This window comes from Canis lupus, chromosome 28 (assembly GCF_011100685.1).
Source record: "Canis lupus familiaris isolate Mischka breed German Shepherd chromosome 28, alternate assembly UU_Cfam_GSD_1.0, whole genome shotgun sequence".
NCBI classification, from domain to species: domain Eukaryota; kingdom Metazoa; phylum Chordata; class Mammalia; order Carnivora; family Canidae; genus Canis; species Canis lupus.
The window spans coordinates 8611577-8632814 of NC_049249.1; the positions used below are offsets into that span (position 1 = coordinate 8611577).

The following is a 21238-nucleotide window of genomic DNA, read 5'->3' on the forward strand; positions in this document are numbered from 1 at the left end:
AAATATCTTTTGCCCATCATTTAAGAGCATGTTTTCCCCCTGCAGTCCTAAGAAAATGTGTTTCCTCTAGGTTTCTGATGGATAAAGATAATTTTGCCTCCAAAAATGATGAGTCACAGGAGAACATTAAAGATTTGCAGCTGCCTCTCTCCTACTATTACATTGAGTCTTCACACAATACCTACCTCACAGGCCACCAGCTCAAAGGAGAGTCATCGGTAGAACTCTATAGCCAGGTACAGAACTTCGTGTGGCATGTGATTTCCACTAAAGCTTATTGATGTAACCCCCAAAGTAAAAAAACCCAGACCCCCTAACTCCTTCGAAGAACATACAAACTATTACGTCTGAAATGTGACAAAACATAATGTGTGGGAAAACTGCCTACACATACAGTTGTTTTCTTTCTCCCTCCTATACTTAACCTTTATTCTAGGCACCAAAAAAAAAAAAAGTATTTGTTTGAGACTCAGCTTTTAAATCCTTCCTAGTCTGACCTACTCCTACTAAAGTTAGATTTTCCCATGGGAAAATTAATCATTTCACTAAATGCTAAATAAATCAATATAGTGGGAAAGCATAATAGAAAATGCAACTTTCTATGAAGTTATTCCCAAAGTATTGTTTATTTTCATTTGCAATTTGTTAGACAGTCAGTCCTTCCCTATGGTAACTCACTTAAGGAACAAAAATCTACAAAGACTGTAGACATTGTCTCCACACAGTTAAATTCATGGGAATGTCCTTGGAAACTCGTAAGGGTCTTTGGACTAGAAAAAGCACATCCTTATGACCTAAACACCAACGCTCCATGATCTGCCTGTCAGTTGCTTCTGTTTTATTTTCTGTAACTTTCTCATCTACGCTGCCTGTTTTCTGACCTCCTACACGAAGACTTAATCAGGAAGAAGGTAGGCTAGGCCCAAAGAATATAAGAATGGGGTTTTAAGGGGTGACGCAGGAGGATGTTCAAGGATGAGAATTATCATTGTTTATGCAAACCCAGCAGAGCTGAGTTTCCTTTGTTCTCTAGATCAGCCCAGATATTCCTCAAGTATGGGTCAAACTTCTGCCCAAAGCTTATCTAATATGGAATTTATATTTTAAACTCTAAATTTTAAAGGATTTTTTAAAAGATTTATTTATTTATTTATTCATTCATTCATTCATTCATTCATGAGACACAGAGAAAGAGGCAGAGACACAGGCAGAGGGAGAAGCAGGCTTCTCGCAGGGAGCCTGATGCAGGACTCGATCCAGGGACCCCAGGATCACAATCTGAGCTGAAGGCAAATGCTCAACCAGTGAGCCACCCAGGTGCCCCTACAGGACTTTTATTATGAGATGGAGATGTGTCCTTAGAGCAGTGATTTTCAAAATAGAAGTTCTCTCAAGGGACCTCAGCTATGGACAATGAGAGGAACAAGCAGCAGAGGGGAAGGCCCCATCCTCTGCCCCTGCTGTAGCTAAAGTCCTATTCTTCTGTGCTTTATATATGACCCTCCATTTGCACAGAGGATTCCAAGGCTAAAAAGGGGTTTAAAATCCACTGTTCTAATTCTAGGGCAAAGAAATGCAGTGTATGTGGTGGGTCTGTATATATTTCTCCCAGGGAAGTGAGCAGGGGCCAATGTCCTAGCTTTAATTTCTATCTTACTTCCCTGTTTGACCTCCAAGAGGTTTTTCTACCTCTTTAATATGACACTCCAAATACAGATTGTCACAGCCTTTGAATGAGGCACAAGAACCCTCAAATGGAGGGGTGGTTAAATCCAGTGTGAAGATCCCTTGTACTATATTACTTACCACTCCGTTTTTATTTATTTATTGATTTTAATTTGTGTTTTTAAGTATTTTATTTATTTATTTATTTATTTATTTATTTGAGAGAGAGCGAGAGCACAAGTGGGATGAGAGGCAGAGGGAGAAGCAGACTTCCTACTGAGCAGGGACCCCCCCAGATGTGGGGCCACCCAGACGCCCCTATTTCTCACCACTCTCTGCTTTCCCTCAGCCCTCCTAGTCACCTCCTCACCTCACTCCACAGGACAGATCGAAAGTGAGAAAAAACCCTGTTCTCCCTGAAATTTCCAGCCCTGGTTTTCTTTTTCTAGCTTTCTGTGGAGGTCTTAATGTCATGAAGACTTTGGAAAGACCTTTAGTCTTTTCATGCTGAAAAACCATCTCATGTGCACCACTCAGTGAGCGTTCCTTGGTGTGGCTTACTACAGAGATGAGGCATCCTCATGCTCTGTTGTCATACGACACAACAATTCTCAGCCCAGAGCAATATACCTCTAGATACTTTAGCTGCTAGAGGAAGCTGATAACCTTGGGAGTTCAGGCCACAGAATCAGTTCCATCTGGGAGATGGGTCAGGTCACCTGGGAAGCCTGGGTGCCACATGCTATGCAATGGGAAGAATCTAGCAAAGGAGTTCATAAAAAATACTAAAATAAGGGATTCTACTGTCTGAGTTCTGTTGCAGAACTCTAGTGGCTGCTCACCCACAGTATTGGATTGCTGTCACATGGAAATAGTTATATGGAGTTTTTTTTTTAATTTTTTAAAGGATTTTATTTATTCATAAGAGATACAGAGAGAGAGAGTGAGAGGCAGAGACAGGCAGTGAGAGAAGCAGGCTCCATGCAGGGAGCCCAACGTAGGACTCGATTCCCAGGTCTCCAGGATCACACCCTGGGCTAAAGGCAGGTGCTTAACCACTGAGCCACCCAGGGATCCCTGTTATATGGAGTTTTAAATCAGTGAGTTGGCCCATTCACAGATATATCTGCCTTTTGGTTTGCTTTACCCTTCCAATACACTAGAAATCTTTTAAGATAGTTCACAGAGTCTATGGAAGAAGAGGTTCCTGCAAGCAAATATTATAGACCTACAACCCAAGCACACGAGTCAGGAGCTCTGCTTCCAGCTCTCCATCCAGGATAGCAAATAGGTATTATCTCATCTAATTCAGCAGTGGTGCCTCCTGGAGCACTTTCCTAAAGAGGCTGTTAGATAACATATGAAAGCTTAGGAGGTACATATATTGTGATTGATTACTGATGACTGCTGTGGATATGGGAGAGGGGAGTTTATGGATTATTTGCCTCTGTTATCAGATTAGACAGCAAGACAAATCCTTGATGACTGGCTTGCTTCTACTCTTCTTCTACACTATATGTTCATAGTAAAGGCATTAACTTAGTATCAGAATTGGGGTCTAAATAGAGGAGATTTTATTCTGATTGGATTCATACAAATGTTTAGCCAATTGACTTCATTTGCTTTGGTCTGCATCATCAGCCCCTTCACCTCCTCTCCATTTGCCCAGCTAGAGTGCTAGCCTGGCTCCCTCATTTCAGGATGTACCATGTGTAGGCCCCTTGAGGGACCAAAGCTCCTGGGGAAATAGTCATACAGTTTTGCTATCAAATTTTACCTTCCAATAGTATTCAGCTCTGGTAAACATTCTTTCCACCACAATCTGTTCTCTCCCCTAATTCACTGTGGCCTTTGGCCAAAATGCAGGATTTATTTTAGATCATCTGCCCTTCTGTTTTAGCCCTGAATCCGAACACTGATATGTAGAAGCATGTGTTGGGTTTAGTTTGAGGCTCTGTGTCCATTTGCTCATCTGAGGTGGATCCATTCATTGATCACACAGGTCCTCCTGCAAGGCTGTAGAAGTGTAGAGTTGGACTGCTGGGATGGAGATGACGGGATGCCCATCATCTATCACGGACACACACTAACAACCAAGATCCCCTTCAAGGTAATGCTTCATAACGTTCCTTAAATCAGAGCACAGTCATTATCTTCATTAGTCTTTTAAATGAGTGGCTTTTCCAAATTATACCTGAGGTTGGGGTTCTGATATTGAGTCTGTGGACTTCCCAAAATTGTGTGGGATGTGCACATGTTCATTTTTCTGGGAGTTGATATAGAACTCTCATTAGACTCTCATTTAACCAGAGTTTAATAACCATTACCTTAAATGAGTTATAATAACATTGTTGCAATTTTTACATCATAAGATGATATATAAAATGTAGGGGCTTTTTTCTTCTTATAGGAATTAAAAGTCATTTATCCTGGTGTCCTGCTGATAAAGATGAACATCATGTGTTAGGAGATGCTTAAATAATTAATATTATACAGTAATGAGAATTAGTTCCACCTGAGGAGGTCAGTCACCTAGGAAGACTAGTCTCACTGGATTATTGTTTCAAATTCTTTTTTTTTAAAGATTTTATTTAGGGCATCCCTGGGTGGCTCAGTGGTTTAGCACCTGCCTTCAGCCCAGAGCGTGATCCTGGAGTCCTGGGGTCGAGTCCTACATCAGGCTCCCTGCATGGAGCCTGCTTCTCTCTCTACCTGTGTCTCTGCCTCTCTCTCTCTCTCTCTTTCTCTGTCTCTAATAAATAAATAAAATCTTTAAAAAAATAAAGATTTTATTTATTTATTCATGAGAGAGGCAGAGACACAGACAAAGGTAGAAACAGACTCCTCACGGGGAGCCCGATGTAGGACTCGATCCCGGGACCCCAGGATCACCACCTGAGCCAAAGGCAGATGCTCAACCACTGAGCCACCCAGGCATCCCTTGTTTCAAATTATAAATGGTTTAATAGTTCATTTGCAATTACTATCCTCTTTCAGAATGATTTTAGCTGTGTAAAATCATTCTTCTCTAAACTGAGGCTGAGCTGGGATGGAATGCTAGTTTTTCTGTCTTAGATGCTGAGGAAAACAGCTAAAATGCATTTTCTCTTTAGCTCATTTTCCTATTCATCTCTCTTAAAACTTTTGTACTCAGTATTGAAGGGGGGAGATTTAATAACTGTGTTTACATGCACACATAAATATATGTATATATGTCTTATTGCCCCAAATAGATTGATTATAAATTCCTTGAAAGTAGGAAAGTATCTTAAGCCTCATTATTTTTGATGCTGTAACAAACTGTGCCTTTTAACTAAAATGTAATCAATATACATATTGACTTGTTAAATTTGGCACACTAACAACTGTTCCTTATAAAGTATGTGAACAAAACTCAATATGAACAGTTTAACATGTTTCTAGAAACAGCCTGTCATCTTACTTAATTTGAAAATACATTTTAAAAGATAAAAACCGGGATCCCTGGGTGGCGCAGCGGTTTGGCGTCTGCCTTTGGCCCAGGGCGCGATCCTGGAGACCCGGGATTGAATCCCACGTCGGGCTCCCGGTGCATGGAGCCTGCTTCTCTCTCTGCCTGTGTCTCTGCCTCTCTCTCTCTCTCTCTCTGAGTGTGACTATCGTAAATAAAAAAAAAAAGATAAAAACCATTTTGGCGGGCAGCCCCAGTGGCGAGCAGTTTAGCGCTGTCTGCAGCCCGGGGCATGATCCTGGCGACCGGGGATCGAGTCCCACGTCAGGCTCCCAGCATGGAGACCTGCTTCTCCCTCTGCCTGTGTCTCTGCCTCTCTCTCTCTCTCTCTCTCTCTCTGAATAAATAAATAAAATAATCTTTAAAAAAAACCACACACACATTTTGGCCAGAATCTTCTGCATACAACAGTGTAGGTGCTTTCTGTGGCTATAAGTACCTCTTCAGACGCCCTGAACAGACATCTGGACTTTAATGAGCTGTTTGGGCTCTCGTAGGAGGTGGTTGAAGCCATCGACCGCAGTGCCTTCATCAACTCTGACCTGCCCATCATCATATCGATTGAGAACCACTGCTCGTTGCCTCAGCAACGAAAAATGGCAGAAATTTTCAAGGTAAGCTATTAGCTAAGACTTAGAATGGTATCTCGGTCTTGTCACTGTTGCTTTTACATGGAGCCACCATGGACCACATCACAGCTGAACCTCAGCCATGAAGCACCTACATTTAGGGTCCCTCGGACCTAAGAAATAAGGGTGCCCTGAGAGCTTGGGCTTCCTCTTGAATGATCCATCTTTCCAGCTGAAGTGATGAAGCATTGATGTATGGTCTCCTGACCATTTCCAGAAAGCCATAGGAGATAAGGAGGGACTGACTCTCCAAGGCTACAGATCTCCCTACAGATCAGGGATGCTAGGATGGCACCTGTCTGTTGTATGTGGAAAAGCTAAAAATATCTCAGAGCAAATCTTGTGGCTAACTCTACAGATATGGGGATCCAAGTTGGCAAAGAGCTTAGACTGGCCAGAACAGTTGCTGTGTTAACACTTGGCCCTTCGTTATACAGGTGAACTATAACGCAGACAGATTTAGGGTCAAATACTCCATCATATTTCCCCCTTCTCCACTGAGTAAGGCACTTATGGAAATACGGTTCTCAAGGGGAGGGAATGGCATGGCCAAAGGGAAATGTCCCCAAATACTTATGCCAACTAAACTAATCAGCTTTGTATATTGCCTTTGTTTTGCCATCATTTAGAATAATGGTCTCAACTTTTTTGATTGTATGCTCTGTCAGTAAAATACTGTAGTATGTATTCTTATTGTATGTTTATTGGCTTATTCATGCATTATATATATCCTACTTATTAACATATTTTATACATTAATTAAAACATGCAAAAACAGACTATGAAAGGAAATAACATAGAAAGAGTAAAGAATAATCCTTATACTATTATTTATTAATGGTACAAAATTTCTTTTGCTCTCACAAAACATTTTAATAGTAAATTTATTATTTATTACCTAAGTTTTTAGTGGGAGTGATGTGATTGAATATGTTCATTTTTGGAAATTTTTATGATTTGGCAACTTGTATGTCTGGCTTTAGGTTTAGTTTAGTATATCAGTATTTGATTTGAACAGCTATCGTAGCCACTAAAGATACCTTGCAGAGAAACATGGATGCGGACGGAAAGGAGTTATCATTAGCTGCTCTTGCCAAATCATGGTACTCATTTCTCAATTCCATTAATGAGGTAAAAATAGGTGAAACACTATTAAGCTTCCATTTTTTAAATTAAAAAATAACTAAAGATAGAAATTGCCATATTTTCTATCTTTACCCCAATGGATTGTCTTGTGCCTACTCCCACGACCCACCTCCTTGAGGGATACACATTCCCCTTTGGAGGCCAGTGTTCAAAAAATCTTTGTGAGAAGGGTATGTGCAGTTTTTTATACTAAATGGTGGCAAATTCTCTTCATAATCTTTCATCTTTGTCACCACTCCTTAGCTACTTCAAGGTTTCTATCTTTTTGACTTCTTACCCACACCTGGAATGGATCATATTCTATGAACCACAGAATCTAAATGAATCTCCTTTTCTTCTTTAGATATCAGACCCTAGAACATTTTTGCAAATAGTTAGAGGTCACACACACACACACACACACACACACACACCCGCCCACGGAGAATGGCCTAGAGCACTCCTCCTGCCCTTCTAACCACCTCCCTTCCTTCCAGTAAGAAAGTGTTGGCAGGGAGCAAAGACACCACTTCTTTCATACTTTCTCTTCCTAGGATTTGTAGAACAATTCAACTGAGCTGAAATAGCTAGTTGAATAATTCAAGCATGGGTAAAAGGCACTGATTATGCATTTTCCTTTATTCTTCATAGACTGTGTTTGGAGAAAAACTGGTGGCTAAATTCCTGTTTGAGAGCGATTTCTCAGATGATCCAATGCTTCCCTCACCTGACCAACTTAGGAGGAAAGTGCTTCTTAAAAATAAGAAGCTAAAAGCCCACCAGACACCAGTGGATATCTTAAAGCAAAAGGTATTCTCCTCTCATTATAAAGGCTATGGGTATGCGATGTGCCCAGAACAAAGAAATCAATGTTATTCTGACCTTTCAGATGACCTGCAGGGTAATCAGTTTTTGATGATTGAGTTTCCTGGAATGATAAATTTGAGTTTTGGCTTTCCCTTTAATAGACTGATAAGTATTGTCCTCCTATTCATCTAGTATTTTATTTTATGAAGTTAATTTCTCATGTACCTCATTATTAATTTACTCTGAGAGGAATAACATGTGACTCTTGTTTCTGGACCTGGACTTCATAGCTGTCAATCCCACAGTGGTTGCTATGTTCCCCTTTAGATAAAGCCCCCTATAGGGAGATACCACCCCCCCATAGGGAGAGACCCATAAAGAGAGCACTTGGACAAAGGGCTGTGACTCCTGAAATCAGTAGTGGAACCACAATCCCAGCAGCCCTGTGGTCCCAGCCCTGTGGCACAATGTTTCACTGTGGCATGTGGACTCCAGGGCACTCCCATACCCGCCTTATCCACAGAGACCACAAACCTGCTTATGTAGAGAACCTTCAGCCCAAGGATCCATGAAAAAGTTTAGGTCCAGAGCCACTGAGTTTATATGCCAGGTTGCACTTATCCCACAGAATGACAGCTGCCAAAGTTCTTTGTCTTATTTAGGGCTTTGTCTTTATTATTGGCCCTAAAACACCACTTTCAAAACTTAACAACAGCCAGGAGTTGCCACCCAAAGCTCAGTACGCTGATGCCATTCCAGCAGCTGGGATAGTCTAGAGCTCAATCTAGGTCATGGCCGATGGCTCTTAATTTCTGTCTATGCCATCACCTCCAAGCCTCTAGGACCTACTCCGATCCTGCTTCAGTGGCTTCCAGAGAACAGAGAAGTCACCAAAAGGATTCTGTGTGCCCAACAAATTTAGACCCTTTATCCAAAGTCATTAATAAAAAATCTCAAGTCTAACTTGAGTCAAGTGTCCAGTGTCCTCTACCTAGTTGAGTAGTCAATTTGGAACAATTATCAAATCTTCTGAAAGCCCTAGTTTGTAGAACTTACAGGGAAGGGCCTGAGCTTAAAGTCAAGTGGTATATAATATGGTACAGGAGAAAGAGCATTAGGTGCAGAGCTAAAATACCAGTTTCTAGTCTCTGGCTCTATCACAAACCAGCCATGTCACCATGAGCCAGTCAATCTTTCTAGGCCTCCATTTCTTTCTCTGTAAAATGAGAATGCTAAGGTAACTAGCTAGCTTCATAGGACCCTTCTGACACTACCATCTCACAAAATCTTTCCCAAAGTGAATCATGGGACCCCTGTCAGAATTGCAGACCACTCTGTAAACATTTTATTGTTCCACTTCTCAGTCTCTATTTCCAGTATTTCTTGCCATTTAGAACATTACTACTTCCCTGAGAGGTCCTTAAAGAATCTTGTCGTCTGCTGGGAGTTCCCAGATTGTCCACCCCACCTGTAGTGGGACTCCAGGCTGCCCAAAGTCCAGGCTGAGTTAGGGGTTTACATTATATCAGCTAAAAAATTCAATGATTCACCAAATGCCCAATTACTTCAGATGTCCACAGGGGTGGGGAGGAAGGTGAGGTCAGAGGCTCCATTATCTTTAAACTTACCCTTCTGAACAGAAAAACTAATATTTACAGAAAGGGCCCCAAACCAATCCAGCCAGCAGATTCCTACTGATCATGTTTGTCCTAAATGGAGTGGCTTAGGATTACCATGGATCCTCTAGAACTATGGTCATTGAACTTTTTTTGCTCAAATATCTCTTAAAATTTTTTTGAAAAACTGTATTTCTCACATGTTTTTCCCTCTTTTATACATATTTAAGTTGACATTAAAATTTTTATCACAAGTTTAGTTACAAAGGATAGATTTTCAAACATAATATTCCTTATGTATAAATATAGATAAAATAAATTATATACCAATAATAATGTACAAAACAATCATCATTGTCAAAGAAATCAGCCCAGTCAGCTAGAATATGTTTGGTCAAAAAGAGTCTGATTTTATTTTTTTTAATTCAGTTAAGCATTGTATTATCATCCCTATAATGACCATATGACTTTTGAATATTAATTCTAAGATGCATGGATGGACAGACAAAAGGAAGGAAAGGGAGGGAAGACAGAGAGAGACAGAGATATAGACAGGGATAGATAGACAGACAGACAAAGGCATGGAACCTTGAATTTACTTGTTGCCTGTATGAAATAAGATGCTCCCCTCAGTACTTTTTCTAGACTCTCAGGAGCTCAGCTCTGCATTCTCAAATGACCCTTTGCTACCTCGGGTAGTTTCCACCTCATCTTATGCATCACAGATTTTTTTTTTCTTTTAAAGATTTTATTTATTCACGAGAGACACACACAGACAGAGAGAGGCAGAGACACAGGCAGAGAGAGAAGCAGGCTCCATGCAGGGGGCCTGATGTGGGACTTGATCCCGGGTCTCCAGGATCACACCCTGGGCTAAACGCAGCGCTAAACTGCTGAGCCACCTGGGCTGCCCACATCACAGATTTTTTTACTGGTAAGCAAGAGTTACACTTTCGTTAAACAAGAGAAGAACAATTATGACAAAAGTGTGGGGAAGAGAGAACCAGCCAGCCGTGAGCTTGTTCTCAGGCAGTCCTATTTTTTAAAGAGTACACATAGAGTTTGAAAATCTTGACTCTAGAAACAGATTCCATTAAAAATATATGAAGCCACACATCCCTGGAAGTCTTAGAAGTAGCTGGAGGTACACAGTTTGAAGATCACACGTGGCTCTTGGCCAAGAGTTGCAAAACTGGCCACCTTCAGGGGTCAAGCAGAAACATAAATGTGAGGGGCCACCTTGGTGTATGACAGCTGGAAGCAGTCAGGACAGGAGTGGGGCACTCATGCCCTTGTAAATAAACAGCTTTAACTAAATTATTTTTAAAACACTGCACCAGCCAAACCAGACTGGTCTGGAGGGGAAGTCAGCCATGAGGACCACCAGTTTGATCCCTCTGCTGGGTCTGCCTGTGTCCAGTTTTGGACTTCAAAGCTGCTCCAGAAATCCTGGCATCTGTTTGGATTCCAGAGACCACAAGATCTATGCTGATGGATTTTGTTAGGAAGTCATTTTAACTAAAATATTAGCATGTTTTCCCTAAGGCCTGGCCGTCCACAAAGGCTGTATCAGTAACTGACTACCTACCATGGGGTGCTGTTTCTTCTATACTTGTTTTCTTTACTCAACAACTACTGCCCACTCCTGACTGCCAGGCAGACACAGCTGTCCTGTGTATACCTCTGTGGTCTTCTAGATGTGTTGGAATGTTGTAGCTTGTTGCCTTTCCCGTTCTTTGCAGGCATTTGCAGTTACTTATGCGGCCTCCAATTCACAAATGAATATATCATGCTACTTCAGAAGTCTTCTTTATGTTGAGCCCAAATCTTCCTGCCTGTTCCTCCTTCTCTTTGGCGCTACTTCTTCGCTCTGCAGCTGCACAGACCAATTCCATATCTAGAGAGCTAGCATGTGTCTCCCACCAGCTTTTCTCTTCTCCAAACTAAACATTCTTGTGTCAACTGTTTCTCACAGGATATGGCTGCTCAGACTCTTTTACTTTCCTTTAAGGATGTTTTGGATATTCTTTAATTTGTGGATCTTCTTGAATTTGCCGATCTTAAGGTGTAATTTCCAGAACAAGTCAATACTCCATATAGGGTCTGATAGCACAAGGAGGGCAGCAAAGCCATCACCTCTCTTAACTTAGACTTTATGCCTTAGTTAATACAGCCTAGAACTATTCTCGCTTTTAAAATTCTTCAGCTCACATTGGGTTCATGTTGAGTTTGTGGAAAACAAAAAAGAGTTCAGTTATTTTCACAGGGACTGCTCTTTGGCTAGTCTCCCCACTTTTTCAAGTTTACAGTAAATTTTAATCTTTCACGGGCAGGAGCCTCGCATTTATCTCTGTTAAATTTGTCCCTCTTGGTTCTGGTATACCATTCATAAAAGGTTCTTTGTGAATTTTGACTTCTGATATCCAGTGTATTTATTAGCAGTTTTTCTTATTGTGCCTTCATTCCAAGTTGCCCTTGAGCCAGATCAGCAAGCAGAGAGCCTAGCCTGTGGTCCTTCTTAAAGAACCTTCCTGGAGTTTAGGTGATTATCACTCCTGTCTAGTGCTCTCCTCTCCTGCAGCCCACATTTCTCCAGAATCTGCTTTAGCTTCTTTATTTGTAGAATAGAAGACTGAGGCCTAGCCATTTATGTGACTTTCTCAAAGCCACCCAGCTCATAGTAGCAGAGCTAGGATTCAGATTCAGGTCTTTAGGAAAGACTCTTTCAAAGGCAACAAAGAAGTCAGAATACAGAGGTTCCTGGGTGGCTCAGTCAGTTAAGCATCCAACTGTTGGTTTCAGTTCAGGGCATGATCTCAGTGTCATGAGATTTAGCTGCACATTGGACTCCGTGCTCAGCGTGGAGTCTGCTTGTCCTTCTCTCCCTGCTCCTCCCCCTCACTCACACACACTCTCTCTGTGTCTCTAAAATTAATAAAATCTTTAAAAAAAAAGAAGTCAGAATGCATTGGTAATCACTGGAACACTATTAAAAACATAGATTCTTAGGTCCCATATCTGCCCAACTAAATCAGAATTTTCACGAGGAAAGCTGGGTAATCTGTTTATTTTAAAAGAATTTGGGATCCCTGGGTGGCGCAGCGGTTTGGCGCCTGCCTTTGGCCCAGGGCGCGATCCTGGAGACCCGGGATCGAATCCCACGTCGGGCTCCCGGTGCATGGAGCCTGCTTCTCCCTCTGCCTGTGTCTCTGCTTCTCTCTCTCTCTCTCTCTCTCTCTCTGTGTGTGTGTGTGTGTGTGACTATCATAAATAAATAAAAATTAAAAAAAATTAAAAAATAAAATAAAGAATTCTTATCACCCTGGAAGTTTGGAAATACTACTTATCTCTTATTTCCCACAAAGTGAGTTACCTTATCCAAAAAGTCTAAAGAGTTTAGTGTTCTGGAGATGTATTATTAGTAAGCCCATACTAACTCTTGCTAATCACCTCTTTATTTTTCGTGTTCTCACACCAACTAATTAATAACCCATTCTGAAACTTTGTCAGGTATCACCTTGATGCTCCCCACTATATAATTTTCACAATTTAGCTCTTCCTCTTTTTGGAAAAATGGGACAGTATAATCCCACTTCTAGTTTTTAAGACCACTTCCAGCCTCCCATACCAACAATCATACCTGCAAGGTCTTTCAGTCATCTGGCAGATTGTGGCTTTAGATCTGGTGATCTGAGCTCACACAAGCTGGGTGAGTGAATGCCTAAAGCTCCTATGTTCAGACCCAACCCCTCACCTACCTGGGTCATTGCCATACCAGGAACTCACCCTCAGCAAGGGTGGGTTGCCTCAGAGCCAGGGGGATTTCTGAAGCCTTCCATCTGCCTCAGACTCATGCTGAGGCTCTTACTGAGTCTCCCTAACTACACCACATCAGATCTCTAGTTTTCTCCATGGTCTCCAGCACTTCAACCTGCTAGACACAAACAATGCATGTGAGATGACAGGGACTATGCAAGGTGCCAGTGGAACAGAGCAGAGCAAGACATGGCCCTTCCTAGACCCATCTGAGCCAGTCTCCTCATCTGACCCCCAGCTCCAAACCCCTGACCTATGTCTGAATTACTTTTATTCAAGGGCTAGGATGCTATCTTTCTGCCTCAAAGTAGGATATTGCAAAGAATAAGGATGTCAGCTCCTGGTTATCCTTTTGGCCACCTCTCCATACTTCTACACTGCTGGAAGTGTTTGGGAGTTTAAGGGACCTTGGCATGCTGCTTTCTGACATTGCCAGTCCCCGAATCTTTGCATGGAACCTCTCCCATCATACGGTTCCCACACTTTTCTGCCAGTGGGTCTACCAGGCTCCTTGCATCATCATTCCCAGCCCTTGGCTCTACCTTGAATGCTGGCTGTGTCACAGCCCTTCTCTTATCCATGACAAATAGACTTGCTGTTGTGGCTTCCTTTAACCTAGAGCAGATTTCCCAAAGTTTAAAGAACACTAATGCTATGAAACATGCTGAGAAAAGCGGGGCGGGGGGGGGGGGGCAATGGGGGGGGCAATCCCTGGTTAAAAAAGCGTGAGAGGGCAGCCCGGGTGGCTCAGCGGTTTAGCACTGCCTTCAGCCCAGGGCCTGATCCTGGAGACCCAGGATCGAGTCCCATGTCAGGCTCCCTGCATGGAGCCTGCTTCTCCCTCCGCCTGTGTCTCTGCCTCTCTGTCTCTCTGTTTCTCATGAGTAAATAAATAAAATCTTATAAAATAAAATAAAATAAAATAAAATAAAATAAAATAAAATAAAATAATAAAATAAAATAAAATAAAATAAAATATAAAAAAGTGTGGGAAATGCTGTACTGGAGATCTTTGAAGAATCACCATACCCTTTAGCATATTAAATGAAGACTATGTGAAACCCCATAGCAGGAATGTTTCAGTTTGTTTAAGTGCTGTTCCCAACCTTCCATTGTGTTTTGTGGTTACTGTAATGGTCAGTTTTCACCTACTAGCTATCAACACCCATGGAGCTAGTGTTCCATAAAACCCACTTTGAGAAATCCCAGCCTAGACAATGTTCAGTTGTCTCAAGTGGACTGTATTGTAAAATATTTTATGTGGATAAAGACACAGCCTAAATTATGTCTTCCTTAGGTACACATTTTAATTATAAAAGTAATATAACCACATAGAAAATTTAGGAAATAGGGATCCCTGGGTGGCACAGCGGTTTAGCTGCTTCTCCCTCTGCCTGTGTCGCTGCCTCTCTTTCTCTGTGTGTCTCTCATGAATAAATAAATAAATAAATCTTTAAAAAAAATAAAATAAATAAAATAAATAAAATAAAACATCCATAATTCTGACATCAAATACAACCTATATTATAGGGGTTCTTAATATTAATAATATATCCACAGAGAGAATTCAAGGGTGCATGATATAGATGAAAAAAAAATTACCCCTCCATTTTCACTGACCTCCAGCTAAAATTTAGCATTTCCTCCAATAATAAACCACAGTAACACTGGCAGTATTTGGATCTTCATCAGCAATAGAAATTATAGTTTTTGTCTGTTACATCACAGTTGTTTCCAATACCTCCAGGAATAATTTATGCCAATCACTATTTCAAAAATATCACTTGAACTACCCCTTATACATTTTTGTTTGTGTTAATAAACATATTCCTATAGCACCACAATTTTTTCTTTTAATATTTGATAACTGTATTCAACATTTTTTGTAATCTTTTGTACTTTGTTTTATGCATTTAAAATGTCGGAGTGCCTGGGTGGCTCAGTCAGTTGAGAGTCCAGCTCTTCATCTCAGCTCAGACAGATCTCAATCCCAGGGTCTTGAGTTAGTTCAAGCCCCACACTGAGGTCCGTGCTGGGTGTGGAGCCTATTTTAAAAAAGAATAATAATAAAATAAAATAAAAAACATTCTGAGAAAGGATCCTATCTCACCAGACTGCTTAAGGGATTTATGCACCACAGTAGGTCAAGAATCTTGAAGTCTTATTTTTTTTCAAGCAGACATACCATATTTTATTGCCCCATTCTTCTATTGTTGGATTTTAGGTTTGTTTCTTGTTTTTAATTCATGCAAGAAACTTTTCTTACATTTCTGCTTATCCTTTTTTTTTTTTTAAAGATTTTATTTATTTATTCCTGAGAGACACAGAGAGAGAGAGAGAGAGAGAGAGAGAGAGAGAGAGGCAGAGACACAGGCAGAGGGAGAAACAGGCTGCAGGCTCCATGCAGGGAGCCTGATGTGGGACTCGATCCCTGGTCTCCAGGATCAGGCCCTGGGCCAAAGGCAGGCTCTAAACCGCTGAGCCACCCAGGGATCCCCACATTTCTGCTTATTTCCTATGCTAAGTTCCCAGACCTCTATTAGCCCTGTGTCCTGTGTTATCACCTCGCAGTAATTCTAGTCAAATGTAGAGGCACATGATCTCCCTCATAGCACCCATCAGATTTCCAGAAGTTTCTGAGCCTAGTTGATTAATCTGATTGATGATTCAGATAAAGTCTGCTGAAAAACTTTATTTAAACAACGACTCAGTCTCATTGTCCATAAGGATTCCAACGCTTTTCTTGCCAAAAGCTTTTAGATAGCCTGATTCACTTCATCATTTGGGAGTGATGGTTGTTCTCCCAAGCACCAAGGTTTGTTCTGTAGGGCTTGCCCCAGGGAACTCGGGTGGCTGGGCACTACATACAGATTCCCTGTGATTGTTGTTTAAGGCTCCTGGATTATTTTTATAGGGATAACATTCTCCCAAGTATTGATACTGAACTTTAGATGAATCTAGATTTTTTCCTTTTTTTTAAATTTATTTTTTATTGGTGTTCAATTTACCAACATACAGAATAACCCCCAGTGCCCATCACCCATTCACCCCCACCCCCCGCCCTCCTCCCCTTCTACCACCCCTAGTTCGTTTCCCAGAGTTAGGAGTCTTTACGTTCTGTCTCCCTTTCTGATATTTCCCACACATTTCTTCTCCCTTCCCTTCTGTTCCCTTCCACTATTATTTATATTCCCCAAATGAATGAGAACATATAATGTTTGTCCTTCTCCAACTGACTTACTTCACTCAGCGAATCTAGATTTTTATTTTCTCTCTCAAATGAATCAAAATAAGTTAAGCCACTTTTTAGGTGGTCACTTTGAAGGCTATAAATGAAACTTCAGTAGCTTAGCATATGCAATTTTTAATTACTGATATCTTCCAGGCTCATCAGTTAGCATCCATGCAAGCTCAGGCTTATAATGGGGGAAATGTCAACCCTCCACCTGCTAATAACGAGGAAGAGGAAGATGAAGAGGACGAATATGATTATGACTATGAATCCCTGTCTGATGGTAAGATAAACACAACCCTATGCTGTGTGCAGGGAAATGCCTGGATGATTTTCTGTTGTGGTTTTTTTGTGTCTTCTCCCCCACCCCCACCCCCCCCACACACACACACAAAAATGAGTCTGGCACTTCACAGGCCAACCATGCAGATTATTGTAATCACTGTCCAGGAGTTCCTGAATCCCATTGCTTAGTGAGGAGGACCAAGCAAGGAAGGGGATTCTGTTAGCCACTACAGCCAACATTCAAAGAGAGAAAAGGAGGGTGTGGGAAGCAACACAGGGGTTATTCCTGAGGTTTCTGGAGGAAAAGGTGGAATTGCAGCAGAGAGACCCCATTCTCACCCTTGCAGTTTCTGAGGCAGCTAATGCTCTTGGCAGTCATTGTGGCTGCTGGCTCTTCTCACTCCTCACCACCTGCAGGGGGCAGCATCGCGGTTCTGTGCTCTCTGCTCCTCCTCACCACCTTCACATATGTTTTTTTGTAAGAAATATAGAAAATATTTTTTAAAAGAGCAGCATTTCACTTCCCCCTCTCCTCGGTTCTCACATCACTAAATCAACAAGGTGTTTCTGTCTGGCTCCTTCAAAGGGACAAAATATGGTTGATGGCTAATGGCCTAATACAAAAAAGTCACATGAATGAAGTTATCTACAAATTATAGGTGAAGGATCCCTCTTACATGAGAATTAGATTTCAGGTGTGTTCGTTTGTACTAAATTGGTTATAGATTGCAAAATGTTTTCTAGGTACCATTGCTGATGGTAAACTGTTTCAGTAACTTTTGAAAAGTAGTGTAATAAAAAATTGCCAAAATTTCTATTTACACAAATAACATTACATGTGTAGAATATATTATTTCTATGTAGGATCATTGTTTTGCTAATATGTAGATATGCCCAGACCAGCAACCATTTACCATTGGCATGAAGACAGCCAAGCTACCCTCCTCCAAATATCTGCTGCTCATGCTCCAGGATTGCCCCCAAGTTATGTCCAGTTCCATGAGCTTCCATCAGGGCCAGCACTTACAGCCCAGTCTCCTTTTGCCTCCTAAATATGATACTAATCTATGTCTATTTAATATTTGCCCTTAGTAATAGTTTATTGCTCCATGCCATCAACTAAAAGCCAAATTTACTTGACCTGAAATCCATCAGATAATGTGAGGGCCATAATCTCTAATGGGGAAAAAAGGGGGGAAAATGAAAAGAAGTCAAGATAATTTCTTGAATCCTATTCCTGAAAACTTGTGGGAATATGAGTATTCTTATATTGACAATCTTCCCCATGGATCCCTATTATAATTATGGTGATGCTGTCTCAGAGGAACAAATTTATTCAAATAAGAAACAAAACCACACTTAAGAACTCAACCAATCCAGATGTCATTTGCCTCTGTGAGAAGTTAGTTCGCTGGAAGATAAATTCACTCTATCATAAATTACTCCTGTGTTTCTTCTGTACTTTTGAGCCCAGGAAGAAGGGGCTTTTCTTAATTATTAGTAGTATTATTATAGGAGTTTTTGATATGCAAATAACAAAATGATCAGATATTTATTTATTTCAGTTAGGAGAGTAAACCCAAAGTACCCTGCTGAATTTCTAAGATAGTTGCATGCTTTTTTAAAACCTGCCTTGCTGGATGGGGGTACGCATGGAAAGGGGGCCTCATTACGTCCTGCTTCAATAAACTATGAGATGTCGGGTCAATATCCTGTCTCCACTCTAGGCCTTATGACCCTCAGATGTGTAATGAAAAGATTCTGTTCAGTGTTGACTGGTGTTCTCCTTCTTCTAGCACTAACACCTAAGATCTATGACAGCTGAAGGCCACTGCCACCACATGGGTATTTCCCATTTCATTGACAGATTCCTCTGACTGGCTGATTCCCAAACAGGCCTTGTAGTTTTGCCATAACTTGTTTCAGCTGGTTGTGTTGGGGCTACCTCATGCTACTGTTAAATGCCCTGTCAATCTTGCAGGCTTGGTGTGGTTTCTGTGGTGCCTCCCTCACGCACCTCTGTGCAGATCCCTCTACCGTCTTCACACCCTCTGACTAAGATAAGAAGGGAATGGAAATCTGCCTGCTCTGTGTAGAATGATTTGGAGCTTCATTGGGGACCTCAGAGATTTCTCAGCTTCTTGTAATGATGAGTCCTTTTGAGGAGATGTAGAAGCTGTGACCTGTCACCCTCGGGGAACTAGGCATGCTCTCAAAGTTCTGCATACGGTTGCAGGAGGGTGGCTGGCCTTCTGAGGCCCTCACAGACGTCCCAGGGGAAGGGCTCATCTGTAGAATCTGGGTGGCCAGTTTATCTCTGTGACAGCTCTGGTCCTCAGTTTCATGTCTATAAAGTGAGAGAATTAGTTTACAGCCCCTTTGGGCTATAAAAAATGTGACGATTCCTAAGCACACAGTTAATTCCAGAAGATCTAAAGGAAGTTGCAGATGAGGCCCATGTGTTTCAGGAATTCCTACTCTGCCTTTTGGCTAAGAAGTCCTTCATGAATATTTATTTTATTAAATTCCATTAAATAAATATAAATTAATTTTCTTCCAGCCTTGCTGTTTATCTTGACCAGCTTTGAAAAGGCAGTAAAGAGTATAGATTTGAATTTGCAACTTAACATAGACATTCTAGGACAGTGACTGCATGATTCTAACAATTCAGTCGATTTCTATCCATTTAACATAATGCATTACTGGAATGTTATGACAGTCAGTAACTGAAAATATGTAATGTGAATATGGCAGCATGATTAACATTAACAATGTTTGCATTTCTTTTATTGCTAGGCCTGGCCTCTCTAATAGTCAAAATATTAAATCAATAGAGGATTTCTTGTTTCATTTATCTCACAATCTAAGCAATTGTTATTTATGCTTTGCTTCATACCTTAATTTAATTTATCTGGCTTTTGTCTTAATTTTCCTTACTTTTATCCTCTTTCTGATTCTGTTTTTCTATAGCAGATGTCCTTACTGCTTCTCCTGCTCCTAACAGTCAGGAAGGTAAAGCCGTTTAAACTGGGCATTTTAACTGCATGAATGTGGACATTCCGTGTTCAGGTTCTTAGCCCTGATTAGCATGAAATCGTGATACTTACATGAGTAAAAATGTAATGAAGTAATTGATCTTGTTTACTTCTTGACAGCCTGCTTGGCCCTTGTTTGGTATAAGGATATTTTGGTGTAAGCATTTATGGTCTGGTGAGTTAGTGAACCTTGGGTGAGAAATGAGAGCTTTCTTGTTTTTCATTTTAAAAGAGCATAACTGTGGGGCACCTGGGTGGGTCAGTGGTTGAGCTTCTGTCTTTGGCTCAGGTCGTGATCCCGGGGTCCTGGGATCAAGTTCTGTATTGGGCTCCTCACCAGGAGCTTGCTTCTTCCTCTATGTCTCTGCCTCTCTCTCTCTCTGTCTCTCTGTCTCTCTGTCTCTGTCTCTCTCTCTCTGTCTCTCATGAATAATTAATAAAATCTTTTTAAAAAGTAAATTTAAAAAAATAAAAGAGCATAACTGTGATGTGCTTCTAACAGCTTTAAAGTCATTTTGAATAGAAATACCAGAAGAAGAGCAAAGTGTAAGATTATTTGTCATGCTTTAGATATTCCTAGGTATATTTTAATTTCTATCATCAAGGTTTTGCTTATTAAATTCATAAACAATTATGAAAACTCTACTTTTTAATTAAGTAGAATTGTGAAAACTGCATTGCAAATAACAGTATCTTTTTTCCCAGGGTTTGACATTTCTAGAAGTAAAAGATGCTAATAGCTTCATTTTAAAATGAGAGTGATTAACTCCTGTATGCACAATCTAAAAGTGCTTCTACTACTAAGTCCTCTCCAAACTTGTGTGCTGAGGCTTCTGACACAAGGGTGTCTAACATAAGGTTTGTACAGTCCCAGTGATCTGTATGGACTTGAGCCTTCTCATTTAGATTATGTCTATATGGTACCAAAACTACTGGTAAGCAATTCAATTAAAAATAAATACATCATTGACCAAATTTAACAAATTTTAAAAATTATACTCCAAGCCATCGTTTTGGCAAAATGTAGCCAGAGCCTCAGTCTTAGTAGATAAGCACAAGTGTCTGGATATCCTTGTAATGATGTAGACAAAGCTCTCAAGTGAAACATTTGGTTCTTGTTTGCTGAAGCCTGCCAACTTATTTTCAGACAACATTCTAGAAGACAGACCTGAAAATAAATCATGTAATGACAAGCTTCAGTTTGAGTATAACGAAGAAATCCCCAAGAGGATAAAGAAAGCAGATAATTCTGCTTTCAACAAAGGAAAGGTGGGTGAATGGCTTCTGTTCAGTTACAGTTGGGCCACAGCAGTCTTGTCAGTTGTGGGTAGAATTTCACTCTCTCCTGGTCCCTTCCCTTCCCATTTCCACCTGCTTTCTCTTAGATGCCAAAGCCCACATGGTGATGTATGGGACACCTTCATGCCATTTGTAGAATGATAGCCACTGGTTCATCCAAACAATAGCTAGAGAAGATATACAGTGTGGCAGGCACTGAGATGACACAGGAGGTAGTTTAGTGATGGAGACAAATATGT

General features: G+C 40.9%; 1 protein-coding gene across 1 annotated transcript in view; it reads left to right on the forward strand.

Moving 5' to 3' along the window:
* The window catches only part of PLCE1 (phospholipase C epsilon 1), a 272695-nt gene that overhangs the window by 220305 nt on the left and 31152 nt on the right, over nucleotides 1-21238 (forward strand). Inside the window, 6 exon segments of the mRNA NM_001136565.1 lie at nucleotides 71-236; nucleotides 3668-3775; nucleotides 5653-5769; nucleotides 7561-7719; nucleotides 16534-16663; nucleotides 20848-20969. Coding sequence (NP_001130037.1) covers nucleotides 71-236; nucleotides 3668-3775; nucleotides 5653-5769; nucleotides 7561-7719; nucleotides 16534-16663; nucleotides 20848-20969 — 802 coding nt within the window.